The 20,552-nt window shown below is 36.5% G+C and overlaps 1 protein-coding gene across 1 annotated transcript; it reads right to left on the minus strand.

Annotated features, from left to right (window-relative positions):
- Window positions 1-17,108: 17,108 nt before the first annotated feature.
- On the minus strand, window positions 17,109-18,170 carry Olfr1245 (olfactory receptor 1245). The gene has a single exon (NM_146788.2). The coding sequence runs from the start codon at window positions 18,119-18,121 to the stop codon at window positions 17,198-17,200; it is 924 nt and encodes a 307-aa protein (NP_666999.2). The 5' UTR covers window positions 18,122-18,170; the 3' UTR covers window positions 17,109-17,197.
- Between the last annotated feature and the right edge of the window lie 2,382 nt (window positions 18,171-20,552).

The following is a 20,552-nucleotide window of genomic DNA, read 5'->3' on the forward strand; positions in this document are numbered from 1 at the left end:
AGCAAAAGGACCAGACAACAATGAAGTCGAGACAAGTAGCACAGGTGATCCAACATCACAGAGTGCTTCAATAGCTGTTTCCCCAAAACTACATTCAGGACAACTGCAAAGCAACTAGCTAAGATGGTCCATCCTCACAGACTCTTCCAACCAGGACTTCAGTGAAGCCCTGCACTTTCCCACTACACAGACTGGACAGCAAATGATACAGATAGCTTTCCTAAGACTTGCTCAATATTCCAATTTTCTTTATGCCCCCAAAGAATGCCATTACCCCCAGATGTAGATAATCTTTAAGAGCACAATGGCCCCATTTCCAGGAGTTGGGGTGAGTGGTTTTTGGTCATTAATGGGTAATGGATGTTTGTCATTGTTTAGGAGGGTTGGTCACAAGTTATTAATTGTCTTAGTCAGGGTGGAAAGAAAATAAAGGAGATTAGATTCAGCAATTTTTTCCTCTCTTTCTTTTTTTTTCCCCTCTATCTTTCTTTCTCTCCTGTATAGTGTTAGGAGACACAGAGGGTGGGGAGGGATGTAAAAGAGGTGTAGGAATGATAGGATAAAAGTATAGATTATTGAATCTACAAGCAACAACAAGCCAAGTGTTTTTACATTGGTATGGATTTTTGAATATTGATAGAAATTTAAGGTTGCTTTTGTTATGGGCATACAGGCTATATGTTACCTCCTTCCAGTCTAGTAAGGCTGGCTGTGACCATCCACCACTTAGGCAGAGCCACCTGCTGTGCTGCTTCTCATCACTCTCCTTTGATGTGCCACTACCTGCTACCCGCCTGAGGCCAAACTGGTTCTCTGAGATTTTCTGGAGTTAGCACCAAGGCTGATCTGACAACTTCAAAGGAACTTTGCTTGACTAGGAATGGGCCTCCCCTCTTCTTTATAAAGCGTGTTTGCCTACATTAAAGTTGAGTCTTGATCAGAATACAGTCTTGACTCCATTTCTCTCTTTACCCGCCTAGATCCCCTCTTTTCTTTCAGTTCCAAGATGCATCCCAGGCTCGAACCCAGACATGAGAGCTGCAGGCCTGCCCCAACAAATTGGCGTCCCACACGGGGCCTGAGAAAGGCAGAGGACACTGGAAGAAGCACTGCTGGTTTGGAGCTCCATGGAAGAAGAAAATAATTAAAGAAAATTTGTACCTGAACAGGAGAAGCAACAGGCATAAGGTTTCCAGGTGTGGTACAGTCTAAGCTGGAAGGGTGCTAAACCTGAGCACTGGATTCACTTAGGTGCAGCAGTGAGATTATCAGAATCTAGGAACATAACAGGCAGTTAGCTGCAGCTTCCAGAAGCTGCTTCTTAGGTGAGAGAGAAAAAAAGGTTTAGATTTAATAATTAGGCAGATTGGCCACAGTCAGAAACTGCATCAGGCGGGAAGAAAATGTCCCAGAAGCAGAGAGAAATTGTAGGGGTGCCCCACCTTGTTCTCTCTGGGTCCTACAGCAGAAGTTCTCTGCCCTCTTTGTGTTTTTGTCTAAGGTCTTGTCTAATGTCTGGTGCATCAGTCTGTTCATGTGTTCAATTCATGTATGTTCGTGTCTAGTCTGAATGAATGAATGTTCTGTGTTTTCATGTTGGTAGATAAAAGATGACTAAAACTTTCTCTGCTGATATAGCAAAGCTGAGAGTGGCCACAGGCTTTAGCCAAGATAAGGCACAGCAGGAGGGCCCCTCCTGGAGTTTTGTTGTTGTTGTTGATTGTTTGTTTGTTTGTTTTTTAAGAGAGTCTGCTGCCTTATGGTATTGGGGCAAAAAAGCTGATAGATGGTTTTTTCCTAAGAAAAATCTCTGCATTCGTGATTATTGCGTTTAGCTAATTACAAAGTGCTTTTTATTTTATAATTATAGCTAGAAAAATTAATATTCTCTGATTGGTCTAAGTGTAGCTGCTTCATTGGGTTTTTTTTACTGGTAATGTGCTCTGCATGTCTTCACAATTAGCTCATAAGTTATTGGCTATGATTAAATAATTGTTACATTGGTAACAGAGGGTTAGTCTTAAACTGGCAATTCAGGAGTTTTTCAAACACGTGACATAAGCAGGCCCAAAAAACTGGGCCTCCTAAGATACTTCTAGCAGAGATAATATTTAATGTGATTCATATTCTAAAAAAGTAGGATTAAGATAAGATTTAAAGCAATGTCTCTTTAATGAAGCATTAAAGAATACTGTCATGTATTCATAGGTATAAATTGGCAGTCAAACTTTGTAATATGATAGTAATGCTTCTAATATTGATTCTCAAAATGATAAATTGTTTTGAAATTGGGTTTTGCTTTCCCAAATTATAGTTATGGTCTAATATTGCAAAAGAAACTTAAAAGTTCTAAAATCTGATTTCTTGGCAGGAGGAACTAAGCTCGGAGCAGCCTCAGTGAGGTTTGTGTGACTTTCTTTTGTGTTACAAACAGTGACTAAAGAAGCTCTCCTTGCCCCTCTTTGCCTCCAGGGAAATTTTCTTTTAGCTAAAAGAGCACCTTTGCAGATCTAGCCAGATGCTGTTTTAATAAAGTTCTATTCATAGTTTATAAAGGGTCAATGAGACTGTAGAATTTATAAAGGCATTACAATCTGGTTTGCCTACTTTTTATATAGTTATTATAGATCCAAAAGTTTTTTTTTTTCCTTTTTATCTTAATAATTATAAAGGTTTTGCTTCTAATGAGTTTGTAATAACTGGAAAGTTTTGCCTCTAGTTATGGCTAAATATAGATCTACATTATGTAAGAAATTTTTATCATTTCTGCTTCTATACAAGAAGCCAAGAGTTTGAATCTTTCAGTGTATATTGCTTTCTAAGTGGAAAGTATTTCATTAGCTAATGCCTCTCAAGGGGAGTTTACTTAAAACCTTAGCTGTCATTAAGCTAACCCTAAACAGAGCCACTTAATCCTTACTGTAAACATTTATCTGGTTCCTGTTAATCCTTTTAAAGACATTCCTTTGTTTCCTGTCAGGTAATGTCGAAATATGTTGTCTGCTGTGACTTTCAACCCCCTTTTATTATCTGTATTCTTTGGCTCCAGGCCAGCCAGTAGCTGGCAGCTGTGGGGCAGGACCTTGGGCGTGCAGCAAGGTGATGCGAAAAGCCGCCAAAAAGCAGGCGGCTTTGTAGCGAACTCAGGGGAGGGCTTTGATTGCCATCGGCCCATGAGCCTCCACCTATCTCTGCTGGAGTAGCTGTATTTTTCCCGCTAAGGCCCGGGGTACCGCTGCCAGTGCCAGGGCTGCAGAGTTGCCGCTTGACATCAAGGCGAGCACTGCCTCGGCTTCAGAGATGCAGGGCTCAACAGTGGGTTAAAATTCAGAGTCCTTTTCAGAGTGACTCTGCATGCTAGGGTTGCAGGCCACCAGGACTAAGGAGGACTTAGGGCAAATGCCCCCCACCAGGTACCCTGTGGGTGTCAGGCCTGAGACTGCGGAGCCATGATGAGGCAGGTGGGTAGGGCGGAGGTAGCACTCACCTCAAAGCACAGTTTCAAAAATCTATTAAAACTACTGTGGTGCTAATAAAGAATTGTAAGATATATTCGTGTATTTTGGAAAACCTATAACAAAAATTGTGTCTTAGGAACCTGACAAAATGTCTGTTCCTTGTTCCAAACAGCATTTAATTTGGTTATTACAGAATATTAATAATTAATCTATTGCATACCATCATCTTTAATAAAATTGACAATCAGTATCCCAAAGATAAGTTAAAAATTGTTTTTATGCATGCTTCTATATCTTCTATAAATTCATGAATGCTGCATCCCAATTATTGTGTTTAAAAACAACCCCTCTATGGGAAATAAGTAGATGTAAATTAGATCACACACTTATTCTTTTCAGCTTCCCCCTGCTTCAGCACAGATAATTAAGCTGTGTGTTGTGGATGGTGTTTTAAAATGATGAACAATCAAACCTTAATTTGTATATTAATAGTCAATATTATATCTCAGAGCTCACAATTGCTTAAGATTGTTTGTCCCTCAGATGCTATTAATTCTCAAATTTGCAATTTCTTATGCATATACAACTCATAAGAAAAATGCTGTCCTTTTAAGAAGGCTGTTTTTAGACATTTAATAAATTGTTCTGGATTGTCTGGACATCTTAAAGCAATGCCATGCTAGATTTATATCTTAGGCAATCTATAGGTCCTACATATAAGATAGATTAGATATATAATATTGTTCTTTATATATTCAAAACAGTTATGGTTTAAGATAATATTTTAACATTCTTGGAAATTGTGCATGTCAATTTCTTTCCTATTAGCGTCCTCAATTACTACTTGTTTCCACATAAAAGTTATCCTTGAGGATAATCCTTGAGGACATATACATAATAAATTGCTACAAATAAATGCTCTTATTTCTAAGTTAATAAATAAATAAATTATGCACATGTGACTATTAATAACTTTTCAAGCTTTCTAGTTACAACCACTCTTTAAGAGAAACAATTGAAAGTGCTATTTGTCACTGCTCATATTACACTAAAACTGATTATAACAGTTAAGTATTTGAGATGTTTTGTCAACAAATTATTAATTCTCAAGGACAAGGTATTGTAGAACTTTAAAACTCTAGATTCTTAAAGACAAAGAAGGGGGAAATTATATCCCCATGCATATTATTTAGAGCATTTCTGTGCAAATTATTTAAATCATATTTTTATTTTAGAATTTTGAAATTTAGATGTCAAAGAATTTAATAAATGCTTTATAGTATCTTAAAAGGATCTACTTATTGGCATATGGCTTGATCCTGAACAGCTACCTTATTAGGAAAGGGAAAAACATAGGTTCTCTCCACAGAACACTGTAGAAGCATGATGGCTAATTCATGTGACAAGCTGGCAGGTGAGTTGGCTCAGTGCCATGACTGAAGTGACAAGGGAGCTAAATTGGGTACATGCTTTCCACCCATCCTTGCTTGCCATTTTTCCAGTTTGGACAAGTGAAGCTGCCTTGCTTCAAGCTTTTTAACTTTATGGCAAAGGAACATCAGAGACTGTATATTCTGACTTAGTAAGATTAGACATATAATATAGTCATAATGATTTTTCTCTTTTCTTCAATGTGACCAGTTATTCTAACTCAATCTTAGACTGGTCTAGTAATAATTCTAATATTAGAGATTCCTATTGTAGATAGCTAAAATTCTAATTACCTAGCAAAGTTAATTTAGAGCTCAGCCTCCACTTCCAGAGAATCTCTGGCCTTTCTGCTAAACAAAGCCAGTTCCCCCACACCTGGAGCTTAAAGCCTGAGCTTGGTCGTTGCTAATTTGCAACTGAATGGAGTACCTAGACTTCTTCAAAGAAGCTTTTATACTGTTGCCTTTCACTGTCCCACCTTTGTTTTTCAAGCAGGTCAGTTAACACCTTTCAGCCTGACTGCAGCAGGAGTAAAATCTTGCTTCCAACAACGCAGGTGGCAGTTATTATTATTGTCCATCAAGAAGCATTCTAGTACATATTGTGGCTTTGGTCTGATTGGGAATATGGTGTGCAATGAAGGCCTGACAGTCAGTGACAGGCCACCATATCACGGAATCATACCAATCTAAGACAGGGGTACATGCCAAAAGGCCATGGCTGTTGATAATACACCACAGAGCCATGTTTGTGTGAATTATTACACAAACTAGCTGCACATAGCCTCATATGACGGAATTGGATGGTTTGGGAGGATCTGAGATCCTAAGACAGGCGGGGCCACCAGCCACCATAATTCCCAGGCAGTACTTTAGAGCATAAATAAATTTTATGCCTCAGTCCAGTTTTGTTTAATATTATTTAAAGGGAGGAAAATGTTACCTCCTTCCAGCCTAGCAAGGCTGGCTGTGACCATCCACCACTTAGGCAGAGCCACCTGCTGTGCTGCTTCTCATCACTCTCCTTTGATATGCCACTACCTGCTACCTGCCTGAGGCTGAACTGGTTCTCCAAGATCTTCTGGAGTTAGCTATGAGCTGTGATTTTCGTGGGTTCCTACTAAAAGGCTGATCTGACAATTTCAAAGGAACTTTGTGTGACTGGGAATGGGCCTCCCCTCTTCTTTATAAAGCGTGTTTGCTAACATTAAAGTGGTGTCTTGATCAGAATATAGTCTTTACTCCATTTCTCTCTTTAACCGCCTACTTCCCCTCTTTTCTTTCAGTTCCAAGATTCATCCCAGGCTCGAACCCAGGCATGAGAGCTGCAGGCTGGCCCCAACAGCTATATATGTTTCAAATCTTGTCTAAGGTTTTGTGCTCATAACCACTGGGCAAAAGAGTGTTCTTGCCTTGCTTGCTGATCACATGCTGTCTAAACTGTGAACAAGCAGGGCTCTGGGAAGCTGATGGCTGAACTTTGCCAAGACAAGGTAAATCAATCCTTCATAATTGTTGCTTCACAATAAATCTGTCAGATATTCTGGGTCTGTAGGCTTGTATTCATCTTGGATGAATATCCAGGCAGTCAAAAGTCTCTGTCATTTCTATCGTTTTTGAAGTTGGTTACTATGTACACTGTTTACTTAGATAATATTTATCCTTTTTATCTCTCTGATAGGGTCGAAGGCTATATACTTATAGCCTCATATTAAGCCTAAGTTGCTTAAGATTTTAGAAACTGTTTTGCAGTTTAAAAGATGTTTTTAGGTTGATAAATGCAAGTTTTGATAGAAAGTGATTTAGGTACAAAATTTTGGACTCATCAATGTAGGATAGAGAGTGAAGTACTTGCTATAAGTTAGCTAAGTACAAATGATATTGTAGCTGTAATTCTTACCTGATAGTTCTTGTAATTGTTTTTATTATATATAGTTTATACTATATATATAGTTTATAGTTGATGGTAGAGCAATAGTTTTTTATTGAAAAAAAGAGGGGGAAATGTTGGGAAATCCTCTTGTGTATTGTGTAGAAGTTGTCTTTATATTATTTCAAATGTTGATTTTTGCATCAGTAGAGTGCTGAGTACTGTCTGTACTTTGGTGCTGCCAGTTTTATGAAGCACTACTTATCTCAATGTTTTATAAATATTCTTCTTCATCACCTTCTGACTTATCTAATGAACATATGACAGCCTATATTGGGGCAGAAGAGAAAAGGTAACAGAGATAAGATCGCTGGGAAAGAATCAAGAGCAAGAATTTTTTTGTCATCCAGACCCAGAGGAAGGAATGGGTACAAGGAATGAAGGAGAGATAATGGGCCACGTGGCAGAATTTATATTAGAATAGATGGATTAATAAAATTATACAAGCTAATTAGGAACAAGCCTAAGCTGTAAAGCCTAGCATTCATAAATAAATATATGTCAAGCTGTTGCATCAGAGACTTTGGTGGAACCAGATAAAGATGGCATATTCACAAATAATTTATATAATTTAATTCTAAAGTTCATCTGACATTTTAGAACAACACCAAAAAAATCAACAATACAATGACTGACTAGCACATACATTTCAGTAACTTTTAAACATCAATAGCTTCAATTCTCCAGACAAGTAACATAGAATGAGTGAATTGATTAGGAAACAAAATGCATCTATCTGCTGCCTATGAAAACCACATATCAGTTTAAACATGGGAAACACCTTAGAATAAAGGGATAAATAAAAGTAATCTAGTCACAAGGAACCAGAAAGCAAGCAGGCATCAATATCCTAATATCTGACAAAGTAGACTTGAAGCTAAAGCTAATCAAAAGAGAAAAAAAGAGATACTTCAGTCTACTCAAAGGAACTGTGGTGGTTTGAAAGGAATGGTACCCATAGACTCATGTGTTTGAATGCTTGGTCCAATATAAATGGCACTATTAGCAAGTGTGGCCTTGTTGGAGAAGGCATTATTTTGTTGGAAGAAGTGTGTCACTAGAGGGTGGGCTTTATGGTCTCAGAAACTCAAGCTATGTCTGATGGTTCAGTTCACTTCCAATCATGCCAATCCAGGTATAGAACTCTCAGCAACTTCTACAGCACCATGTCTGCCTGTATGCCTCATACTTTCTGCCAATGAGAATATTCATTTACACCTCTAAAACTGTAAGCCAGCCCAAATTGAATGTTTTTCTTTAGAAGAGTTGCCATAATCATGGCATCTCTTCACAACTAAGACAGGAACAGTTAACAAGAAAACATGGCTATCCTAAGTACATATTCACCAAACTCAGAAAAACACAATTTCATAAAAAATACTACCAGAATTAAAGAAATAGATTAACATTAATAAATTAATACCAGGTGACAGCAATACAACATTCTCTCCAATAGACAAACAAATAAAAAAAATCAGAATTCATTGATAACATGTATCATTTGGATTTAACAGATAACTACAGAATGTTCTACACAAACTGGAAGGAAAACACATTCTATCCAGCAGCAATGGAAGTTTTTCTAAAGTAGACCACATCCTAGGAGACAAAAACAAATCTTTGCAAATTTAAAAAGACTAAAACCACTGCATCCTATCTCACTTAAAACTTGGCAGCGAGAAAATCTCTAGTAAATATGAAATCTCATGAAGTCTCAACAGCTTACTACTTAATAATGAGTCAAAGAAATCAAGATAGAGATAAAAATTTTCCTAGAATCAAAGAAAAATAAAACAATAGAATCTCTAGAACACACTGAAAACAAACCAACAAGGCAAATCATGACTCTATGTGCCTACATAAAAAATCAAAAAGTTCACAAATAAATGGCTTAATTATACAATTCAATATTTAGAAAAACAAGAAAAAACTAAACCAAATCCAGTTGATGGTAAGAATTAATAAAAATCAGCACACACACACACACAAAAAAGATAAAATGGAACCAAAAACCAAAACACAATAATAAAGACATGGCAACAACTAATTCAGGAGGGAGTTCATTAAGAAGATTAAAAAAAAAAAATTGACAAAACTTTCCTCCACAAAACAAAAGAAAGAAAGACAGAAAGAAAGAAAGAAAGAAAGAAAGAAAGAAAGAAAGAAAGAAAGAAAGAGAGGACCTAAGTTAGCAGAATCAGAAATGTGTAAAAAACATTACAAGAATGTTATAATGTAATATTTTTAAATCCTAAATATCATGAAGCTGAAAAACCTTAAAGAAATGAATTTCTAGATTCAGCCAAACCACCAAGATTAAATAAGAAATCAGCAACCTAAATTGACCCATAAAAAATGAGGACATTGAAATATAAATAAAAAGCCTGCCACATGAAAGAAGAAAGAAAGAAGGAAAGAAAGAAAGAGAGAGAGAGAGTGAGAGAGAGAGGAATGGAGGGAGGGAGGGAGGGAGGGAGGGAGGGAGGGAGGGAAAGGAAAGAAAGAAAGAAAGAAAAAAGAAAGAAAGAAAGAAAGAGGGAGAGAGAGAGAGAGAGAAAGAGAGAAGGAAGGAAGGAAGGAAGGAAGGAAGGAAGGAAGGAAGGAAGGAAGGAAGGAAGGAAGGAAGGAAGGGTCCAGTATCAGATTAATTCACAAAATTTTGACAAGACATTCAAAGAACTGCAGTCACTCCTTCTTAAACTATTAAATAATGGAAGAGGAGGAGGAGGAAGAAGAAGAGGAGGAGGAGGAGGAGAAGGAGGAGGAGGAGGAGAAGGAGGAGTAGGAAAGAAGAAGAAGAAGAAGGAGAAGAAGAAGGAGAAGGAGAAGGAGAGGGAGAGGGAGAGGGAGAGGGAGAGGGAGAGGGAGAGGGAGAGGGAGAGGGAGAGGGAGAGGGAGAGGGAGAGGGAGAGGGAGAGGGAGAGGGAGAGGGAGAGGGAGAGGGAGAGGGAGAGGGAGAAGGAGAAGGAGAAGGAGAAGGAGAAGGAGAAGAAGAAGAAGAAGAAGAAGAAGAAGAAGAAGAAGAAGAAGAAGAAGAAGAAGAAGAGAGAAACCTCTCAAATTTCTTCCATAAATCCAGTATCATTTTACTTTCTAAGCTAGGGAAAAAAACATAAAAAATGAAAGACAGAAAGTACTGGCCAATATCAATGATAATCATTGATTAAAAATACTCAATAAAATACTCGTAATCATAATACAGGCAAATATCAAACATATTGCTTACTATAATCAATTTTCCTTCATGCCTGAAATGCAGGAAGGTTCAATACATAAATAATATATGCAATAAATTACATAAAGTGACTTAGAGACAATCACATGATCACCTAAACAGATGCTGGAAAAACCTTTGACAAAATCCAAAATGCTTTCATGACTAAAAGTCCTAGAGAATGTAGAGCTAGAAGGCACATTTCTCAAAACAATAAAAACTAGATAGGAGAAACTCTCATCCAACATCACCCTAAATGGAGAAAAGATTGATACAATCCCACTGAGATAGGAAAGGAGACAGGAATGCCCACTATTTCCTCTCATTCTCAATATTGTGATCAAATTATTAGTTTGAGGAGAAGGCAAGGGAAGAAACTTAAAGAGATGCAAATAGGGAAGAAAGAAGTCGCACATCCCTATTTGTACATGATATCCTATTATATATTAGAGATCCCAAAAATTGTACTAGTGAACATTTAGAAATGATGAAAAACTCAACAGTGCGAAAGGATACAGAACAACATGCAAAAATCAAATGCTTTTTCATACACCTCCACCAAAATACAGAGAAAAGTACCGTTGGTACAATCCAACGCACAATGACCTCAAAGAAAATTAAGTATCTATACATAACCCTAACTAAGGGAATAAAGGTCATCTACAATTAAAACTTCAAACTTATGAAAAAATAGATAGGAAAAGACACTACAAAATGGAAATACACCAAATGTCCATAAGGTGTTGGAATTACTACGGTGAAAATGACCATTCTGCCAATATCTATTTATAGTATTCAATGAAATCAAGTCAAAATCTTCATCTCATTATCCTCAGAAATAGAAAAATACTACAATTCTAAAATTCATATGGAACCACAGAATACTCCAGTTAGCAAAGACAAACCTCAACCCAAACAAATATTCAAACAAATAAAAAAAAAGCAAACCCACAATGTTGTGTTTATTAAAATTCCAGATCTTAAAATACATTTAAAAACCATGGCAATAAAAACAATATGGCATTGGCACAAAAATATTTCTGCATACCAATGGAGCAAGATTTAAGACCAAATACAAGGATACATCATTTGGATCCATTTAATATCTGACAAAGGCAACAAATATATACCCTGGTAAAAGGACTCATCTTTAACAGATGGTGCTGAAAATAGCAGATGCCGGTCTGTAGAACAAAAGGTAAACTTAGTCTTGTATTTATCACCTTGTACAAAACAAACAAACAAACAAACATACAAATGGATCAAACACCTAAACATGAAGCTTGAGACACTGAAAGTACTAGAAGAAAATATGTGCAATACTCTACATGATGGACAAATATGAAAGGACTTTTGAATAGAGCTTCATTTGTCCATGAATTAAGTCCAATAATTGACAAATGGGACTTTATGAAACCAACAAGCTTCTTTACAATAAAAGAAGCAATCATTCAGGTGAAAAAAAAATCCCACAGAATGGATGATAATGCTTGCTAGCTTTATATCTGACGAGGCTTAATATCCATGATATACAAAGAACACTAAAAACAAAAACATCAAATAGGAAAGACCAGAGGGAGAAGGGGTAGGGAGAAGGGAGAGGGAGAAGGGGGAGGTAGAAGGGGAAGGGAGAGGGGGAGGGGGAGGGGGAGGGGAAGGGGGAAGGGAGGGAGAGGGAGATAAAACATATTAAAAAACAAAATGGGCTTAAGACCTGAATAGAGAGTGATCAACAAGAAAAACAATGGCTAAGAAATATCACAAAAATTGTTTATCAACCCTAGTAGTAGGAAATGCAAATCAAAACCACTTGAGATTTTATTTTACCCAGTCAGAATGATCAAGATCAATGGAAAAGGAGAAAACAAACTAGGAGGGGATACTGGAAAAGTAGAACTGTTATTCACTGTTGGTGGATTGCAAACTGGTATAGCTACTTGGGAAATTAGTGTGAAGAACTCTCAAAAAGCAAAAATTAAATCTGCCACTGAAAGTATAACAACGTAAAAACAGAATTCTAGGCCTTTAGGCCCAGGCTTGGGAATGTGGCCTTTGTAAAGGTATGTTAATCATAAAAGAGATAGCGACATTCCTCTACCCACCCGCTTCCTGGGTTCAAAGAGTGCTCATTCAAAGAAAGTCACCCTGGCCATTACCAGAACCTGCAATGCAAATGTGCTATTGTTAGAGGCTCTTAGAAGCTGTCTTGAGAGTTAACAATTACCAGGTATTCCTTGTGACTCTTGTAACTTTACACTTCCTGTGACTCTTAACTGGTATCTTTGGTATCTTCCAACAACGCCCTCCCCACTTCCTTGAGTTTCGGTTTCTTCCTTTAAATACCCCCTTACCCAGCTACTCGGGGCGCCATGGTCCTCTACCCCTGCGTGGTGTATGAACATGGGCCCGAGAGCGCTCTTGAATAAAAATCCTCTTGCAATTTGCAGCAAGACCCGTTTCTTGTGGGTGATTTTGGGGTGTCACCTCTCCTGAGTCAGAACGTGGGGGAGCCCTCACATTGTGGGTCTTTCACCACATGACCCAGCTATACCACTCCTTAGCATATCCTCAAAGGACATTCTAATCACCACTTGTTAAGCTATGTCATTGCTTCCTTAGTCACAATAACTAGAAATGGAAGCAACCTTAATGTCCTACAACTGATGAATGAATAATAAAAATGCGACACATGTACACTATAGAATACTACTCAGCAGTAAAGAAAAATAAAATTACAAACTTTGCATGTGAATACCCAGAACTAGTAAAGATCTTACTGAGTGATGTAATCCAGATCTAGAAAGACTAAACTTGTATGTTCTTTCTCATTGGAGGTACTAACCTCTAATTTTTCATTTATGAGTAAATAGACTATAGTAACTACAGAAAACAAGACAGTAAATAGAGACCATTGCCAGGCTACAGGTGCTGGAGAGCAATATAGAAAGGAATAACAGAATACAAGTAATGTGATGAGGGAAATTGGCAAATGCCAGTGCTCATTAGAAGGGAGGAGGGAGTTAAATACAGAGAAGGGGTAAAGGGAATAGCAGTGTACATGTAATCTGAGGGGGAAAAGGGGAAACAGAGGAATTGTTAGAGAAGGGGGTAAGAGGTAAATACTGGGGGAGGGAAGTAGGTAAAATAACAATGTGGATAGCTGAAAAAGCAAAAAGGAGTCATACTAGTGAGTATTTACCTAAAATCCTAAAATGCATATAATTCAGTATATAACCATACAAATATAGATTTAATGATTTTTTTCTCATCTGTGTTAATAGTGTTCCCTCCAAAAGCCCAAGACCCCAATACCAGTCATGAGAAGCCCAATTTTGAGTTATCGCTAGTGCTATCTAAGAGATTTCCAAATATATGACTTATTCCTGCTGCCCTTGGTTACCAAATGTAGTAGCAGGTAGTGAAGACACAACAAAACCAGGGCCCCGAAACCCTGAGCTAGAACAAATTTAAATGTATTCTCCCTGAGAACTAACTTTTGTGGTAACAAAAGGCACCATACTGAATTCCAAAGTAAAGAGTTAATTAACAATCCTATCCAGCAATAACACCTATGAACAACACAAACTTCCAGCACATCAGGATATTCTGCCATCATAGCAAGCAACATAGCAGAGTACACCAATATCACACATGCCTTGGCGGTAAACAACAGCTCTCTAAACGGACTTATGATCAGATCACCAAGAGAAAAGGAATGTTGGTACTAGAAACCCAGGTAACTACTCATTATAGGAGAAGAAGCTGCAGCCATTAATTTACCAAACCCCATAATCCCCTAACAATAAACACTAATCATTATATCCACAGATAAGTATAGTCTTCATCCCTCAGTAGATGGAGACCATTTAAAATAAATTAAAAAAAATCAGAATAGTGACTTGTAGAGCCCATTCTCAATAGATACAGCTCCAAAATCTCCTACACCTAAGGCTCAAGGACTTTGTAAAAGACTTGGAAAAAAGATTCTAAGAACAATAAGATCATAGACTTTGCTGTGAGACTGTGTACTCAGCAATGTAAATCTCATTAACATACTGCCCAAATGAATGTTGACAAAAGTGTACCAAAGACACACCAAACTTGATGGTAAAAGTCCAGGAGGCCTCAATCTTACACAAAGAGCAACAGGCAATTAAGGAAGGTTGGGAAACAGAAGAGCAGTCTTCCCTGGAAAGAGCCTATCAATTGGTTACCTGAAAGCAAATGGTCAGTCTTGAAAACACAAGTGTTAATGTTATTGCACAGACAGAATTTATAAACAGTAATATATAAAATATATATAAGCACATATACACACACACACGCACACACACACACATATAAGAATAAGAATCATAAAAAAGGACATAAATTTTAAAGATAACCAGTACCCCGGAGCTCTTGACTCTAGCTGCATATTATCAAAAGATGGCCTAGTCGTCCATCACTGGAAAGAGAGGCCCATTGGACACGCAAACTTTATATGCCCCAGTACAGGGGAATGCCAGGGCCAAAAAATGGGGATGGGTGGGTAGGGAAGTGGGGGGGAGGGTATGGGGGACTTTTGGGATAGCATTCTAAATGTAATTGAGGAAAATACGTAATAATAAAAATATTTAAAAAAAAAACAAAGAAGGGTATATGAGAGGGTTTTAAGAAAGTTAGGAGAAGGAAGAAATTTTCTCATTATATTATAATTCCCCCAAATTTTAAGTTAAAACAAGATAGCATGTCTTCCTCAAACTCCTACCCTCAAGGCTCAGGAATTTGCATGGAAAAAGAGTCAGAGAGATTATACGAGTTAGAAATGGTGGAATATTTCTAGAAAGGGGTATCTTCCAGACACAACAGGTTTGATATACATATGAACACATGGCATCTGGGACAGAGCACCTAAGACCTACACAGGTTCAATCATACAAAGTCCAAACAAAAAAATAGGAAGTGGACACTGAGTTCAATCCTTACCCAAGGAGCTATTTGCAACTGATACCTCCTGGCTGAAAAGGAAAAAGATACTTTTTGGGTTGTTTTGGTTTTGGGTTTTGGTTTTTTGTTTCTTTTTCAAATGGAGAATTACTGGGTGTATAACCACATTACAGGCTAGGCCCCAGGCTTAGGAGTAGTTGACCAACACCAAAGGGTTCCATGGTTTTATTTGTTGTTTGTTGACTTGGTATTTTTTGCCTTAGATTTTCTTGTTTATTTGTTTTTATTTTCTTTTTTCTTCTTTTATTTTGAGTAAGAAAGAGAGAAAAATGAATATGGATGGAGAGGAAGCTGGGAAAGATCCAGAAGTGTCGGAGTGAGAGAGATGGAAAATTGTAAATATATTGTCTAAAAACCTTTAAGTGAAATTTTATATAAAAAGAAATTAATCTCATCACAATTATCTCTCTAAACTTTTTCTTTTCATCAGATGCTCCAGCTAGTGAATGTAAGATGACAGGTAATGAAATTGACCTGCATTTGATAGATTCCAATGGAGTAGGCATTAGCTGGCCTTGGCCTTAGCCTTGCAACCCAAGCAAAATTAAGACTAAATATGCCAGGTGATGAGATGGCTGAGCTATCCACGTAACAGCCTTCTCATCAGTTAGAGACATAGCACAATAACAGGTACATTCAGTACACAATAAATTTTATTTTAAAAAATACAAAGCAAAACAAGAAAATAAACTCCTGCAAACCATAGATAATGGTTCCATATTGCAGTCAAAACAATCTCCACTCCTCTTTTGTTCTAGAATAATTATGTACTGAATAATAAAATTCAGGGATGTTTTGCACATATGAAAAAATGAATACACAAAGTACATTTTTGTAACTGTATAAGTAAAATGTTGATGGTGAATACACATTTGAGAAGACGATGCTTCTACAATACCTTGTCAATTCACAATCACTAAGGGACCTATCATGATAGCCCTCTGAAAGACCCAGCAAGCAACTCAAAGAGTCAGATGAAGATGTTTGCACCCAACCAATGGACAGAAGCAGCTGACCCCTGTTGTTGAATTAGGGAAGGATGAAAGAAGCTGAGGAGAAAGGTGATCCTGTAGAAGGACCAACAGTCTCAATTAATCTGGACACCTGAGATCTCTTAAACACTGAACCACCAAACAGATAGCATACACCAGCTGATATGAGACCCATAATACAAATACAGTAGAGGACTTCTGGGTCTGTGTTCATTCAGAGATAATGCACCTAACCCTCAAGAGACTGGAGACCCCAGGGACTTTAGAGGTCAGGTGGAGTGGAGGGGGTGAGGATATCCACGGGGAGACAGAGGGTTGGAGAGGAGGTATGGAATGTGGAGCAGCTGAAGGGTGGATCGGGACAGGGAATAAAATATTGAGTGTAAAAAATTAATTAAAAAAAAGATAACTGAGGAACAACTTTTTAAAAATTTGGAGAAATAGAACATATTAAATAGTCAAGAAGATCACAAAAGTTACTTATAAGTTTAGTGTACCTTTAAGAGCCAGAATCTGGTTTCATCATCAGCTCCACATGATCTAACAAACTGTTCATTAATTTTTTTCTAAACTATTAGTTTAAACTAGGAGCAGCATAATCTTCAATCCAAAAACTTGAACTGGGAGAATAGAGACATTGACATGAGGAAAGGGAGCCAGTGCACATTGTAGTTGCACAACTATGCTTCGAGGAATGAGAGTCATCTTGCAGCAATGTATATATTGTAGCTATATAGTTGTTCTGTTCAGATGGATTAATGAATGGTTGCTATCTCAAACCTTTCTTTTAGTCCTAGAAATGTGTCTCCTAGCAATAATCCCACAAAGTTCAGGAGAGACTGAGTGAACATAAACATACAATATGTTTTACCATTTCTCAATTTATAAGAATGAATCCTTTTGTAATAACTCCTATTTAAATTTCAAGACAAACAAGTATGTTCATGAGGAACATAATTTTGTTTTGCAATGGACAAGACCACACACCCTTTGTTTATAACACTGAAATAATGTAATATTGATTGAAATCTCTATGGAAAAATTCATTTTCAAAATATTTGCAAAAATAAATGTACCCTATATAAATTCATAAGTAGATGGTGTCATAATCCTTCATAAGAATTATTCCTAATTATTTTATTCAAATAAAAAGTAAAGTAGTTTCACCAGAGATACTTTTTAGTTTAATCTGCAGATAGAATTTTGCACCAGAGCTTTTTCATACAAGTTTTCATCTCTGAATTTCTTAAGGTATATATTAAAGGATTCAACATGGGAGTGATAATTGTATAAAAAACAGTAATACATTTATCAATGGGAAAGTTGTAAACTGGTCGGGCATACATAAAAATACATGGAACAAAGAAGAGGATAACTACCAAGATGTGGGAGCTGCATGTGGAGAGGGCTTTGCGCCTCCCTTCCTGACTATGAGTCTTAAGAGATCTTAGGATGATTCCATAGGAGCCTAGGAGGAGGGTGAAGATCACAATACACATGGCTCCACCATTAGCAATAACAGTGAGGCCAATGAAGTAGGTGTCTGTGCATGCAAGTACCAATAATGGAGACATGTCACAAATAAAATGATCAATAACATTAGGACCACAAAAAGGAAGGTTGTATACAAAGACAATTTGAATCAGAGAGTGTGTAAAACCACCAGTCCAGGCAATTATCAACAAAGTGATGCAAACCCTTCGATTCATGATGGCCAAATAGTGCAGTGGCTTACAGATTGCCACATAGCGATCATAAGCCATTGCCACCAGAATAACAATATCAACACCACCAAATAAATGCTCTATAAAGAGCTGGCTCATGCAAGCTGTAAAAGAGATGGTTTTTTGATCACAGAATAAATCCACAATCAACTTGGGTGAGATGGCAGTGGAGAAAAGAGCATCCAAGAGTGATAGAGAGGCAAGGAAGAAGTACATTGGAGAACCCAAGGAGGGGCTGGTAATGACTGTCACCACAATAAGCAGGTTGCCCACCATGGTTACAATGTAGATGAGTAAAAAGATGAAAAACAATATTTTTCTCCCAGCAGGATCCTGAGTGAGACCCAGGAGAATAAATTCTGTGATATTACTTTTCTCTCCCATCAGTCCTGTCAGTGGATTATATTAGAGATGGCAGCTCCTAAGAACAGAATCTGGGGTAGAGTTAAGAACATTATTTTATTATGACATAGCAAACATCTTCATCATTGTCTTCTACAGTGATAAGCTCTAGTGTGAAATTAGTAAACACGTTTTTGGTTCACCAAGAAACTAAATAAAACTTTCCTTTGAATGTTTTATTTCCCTACGATGGTTTTATCAAGTAGTGCTCTTTTTCTCATGACTTCATTAGCTTTATGCATTATAGTCATTTACACACTAAGTATTTAAAACACATTGTACAGTCACAGTTGTCAGCAATGACAAAAAGATAGCTTCTACTTTTCAGGAATCTGATTTCTAAGTTATCACAAACTTCAATATCTAAATTAATTTTATGTTATTTTATCTGGTAAAAATATCTTCAATATATGATCTCTATTTCTAGGATCACAAAGCTGATTGAACATTAGGCAGATGACCTATACTTCTCATAAAGCTTTCAGTCAACATGGGACTATTATGAAATCCTAAGAGATTTGATTTGAAACTGCATCAAATAACTACAAATGCATTTGTCACATTTCTGTCTATAGCAATTATTTCAAGTATTTTAGGAGACTTCTTTGGAACTATAATTCTGGTCACATATTCTTGAATCTACTGAATTTAAATAATTCAGAACTCTTCTAAAAAGCAGTTACCTTTTTCTTGCACTTAAATGGCATAGATGGTAAAACATAAACTGAGAACTAGGTAAAGAATACACATCATTGGTTTTATGTTTCATCCTCCCAGGTAGAAGTTGCTGTTAGAAATTCAGTATTCACATCCGTGAAAGCAGTATCTTCAAAAGAAATAACAATCCTGGGCCAGTGGTAAATAACATGGTCTGTGCAGCCATATGGCTTTATTGTTTTAATCCAAGCCTCTTTCCATTGCTGTGAAGATGAACTTCTACCACACAATAATCTTGTCAATGGCCTACTTCCTCGTTTCTACCAGGGGAGAACACTTAGAATCTCCTTCTCTTAAAGTGTAAAAAGCAGCCTAGTTAACATGAAGGTGATAGCTCTTAGAAAAAATCTGAGTATTTATTTAGCTGTGACAACCAATAATAAGTCATCATCATTCATTTCAACAAAAGAACTATTGCCTTCAGTCTGAGGTATAAATAACATTATGCTTTTAATATTGTGTGTGTTCTAGGAAGTTATCCACTTTACCGCTAATAGGTACAAAGACTATTTACCTGTGAAGGGGTGATTTTTTTCTAGAAACAAGCAAATATGACGATGTTTGAATGCATTTCATAGTAAAAGAGGTTGTAAAGTTTTCTTGAGAAGACAGACCTGATGCTGCCTCTGTGTGTATCATTCTCATTGCAGCCAAAATCTCATTCAGATCTCGATTTGTAGAAGCTAAAAACAGAAAACAGTTCAGCTGCTCATTGACTTAAGACTGAAACATTGTGTACTGATCCTTGCATATGACCCTGTCATATGTTATACCTTGATTCTCATTAACTATCAGTGCTGAATTTCACTGGGTCAAATCTCTTATGTCCAGTTTAATAATTATCATATTATAATCAAAGATGATTCCTTAAATTTATTAACAATGTTTTCAAAGAATAATACTATAAAACTGTAGAATAGGAAAATTTTATTTTAAATATTAGCCATTAAGACTTTTCTAAAAATAATTTAATGCAGTGTTTAAGAACATGTTAGAAACTTAACATAAAATACATGAATCTAGGTTATTGTTTATTAGGGATAATCTGACCACAAGTTTTGATGTGTGTATATACTAACACACTGTCTGGCATCATTTTAAGATATATATAAAAATGTATATTGGTCCTCAAGAACAAATGATAATTTCCCTTTTACTATAACATATAAAATATGTACTTTTATATAAAATATATTGTATACCTATCTGTTAAACATTTCATAAAATATAATCTATAAAATCAAATAAAGATTTCTCTATTGTTACATATATGACATATGAACTTTTTATATGCTAAAATGGAAAATAAATACTAAGATGATGAAATTAAAAACAAAATGTCTATAGGTATACTCCAATTAACTTCTGTATTTGTCACTTTTATTTTCCCTATTTGTGTGTCTTTTATAAGACATTGCAACTTTAAAATAATACATGTACTTCAAAAAATAAAAAGAATATTCATCTGGTACCACCTAAAATATGATTTCAAGAACTCAGGTCTTGGATTTGCCTAGAAGGAAAAGTCATGACCTATGATAATAAAGATGGCTGTAAAGTATAAACACATAAGTGAACTTGTGAATAGATATAAAGACACCTAAATATAATATCAATGCTTATATAAAGGTAGTTAAATAAATTTGCTATGAAAATATCAAAAAGTAATTATGTTGTCCACATAAGTTAAAATAAA

The sequence above is a fragment of the Mus musculus genome, chromosome 2 (genome assembly GCF_000001635.26).
Source record: "Mus musculus strain C57BL/6J chromosome 2, GRCm38.p6 C57BL/6J".
Classification (NCBI taxonomy): Eukaryota; Metazoa; Chordata; class Mammalia; order Rodentia; family Muridae; genus Mus; species Mus musculus.

Coding starts and splice junctions, on each gene's coding strand:
- Olfr1245 (NM_146788.2), bottom strand. CDS start 18,121: ATGGGAGAGAAAAGTAATATCACAGAATTTATTCTCCTGGGTCTCACT.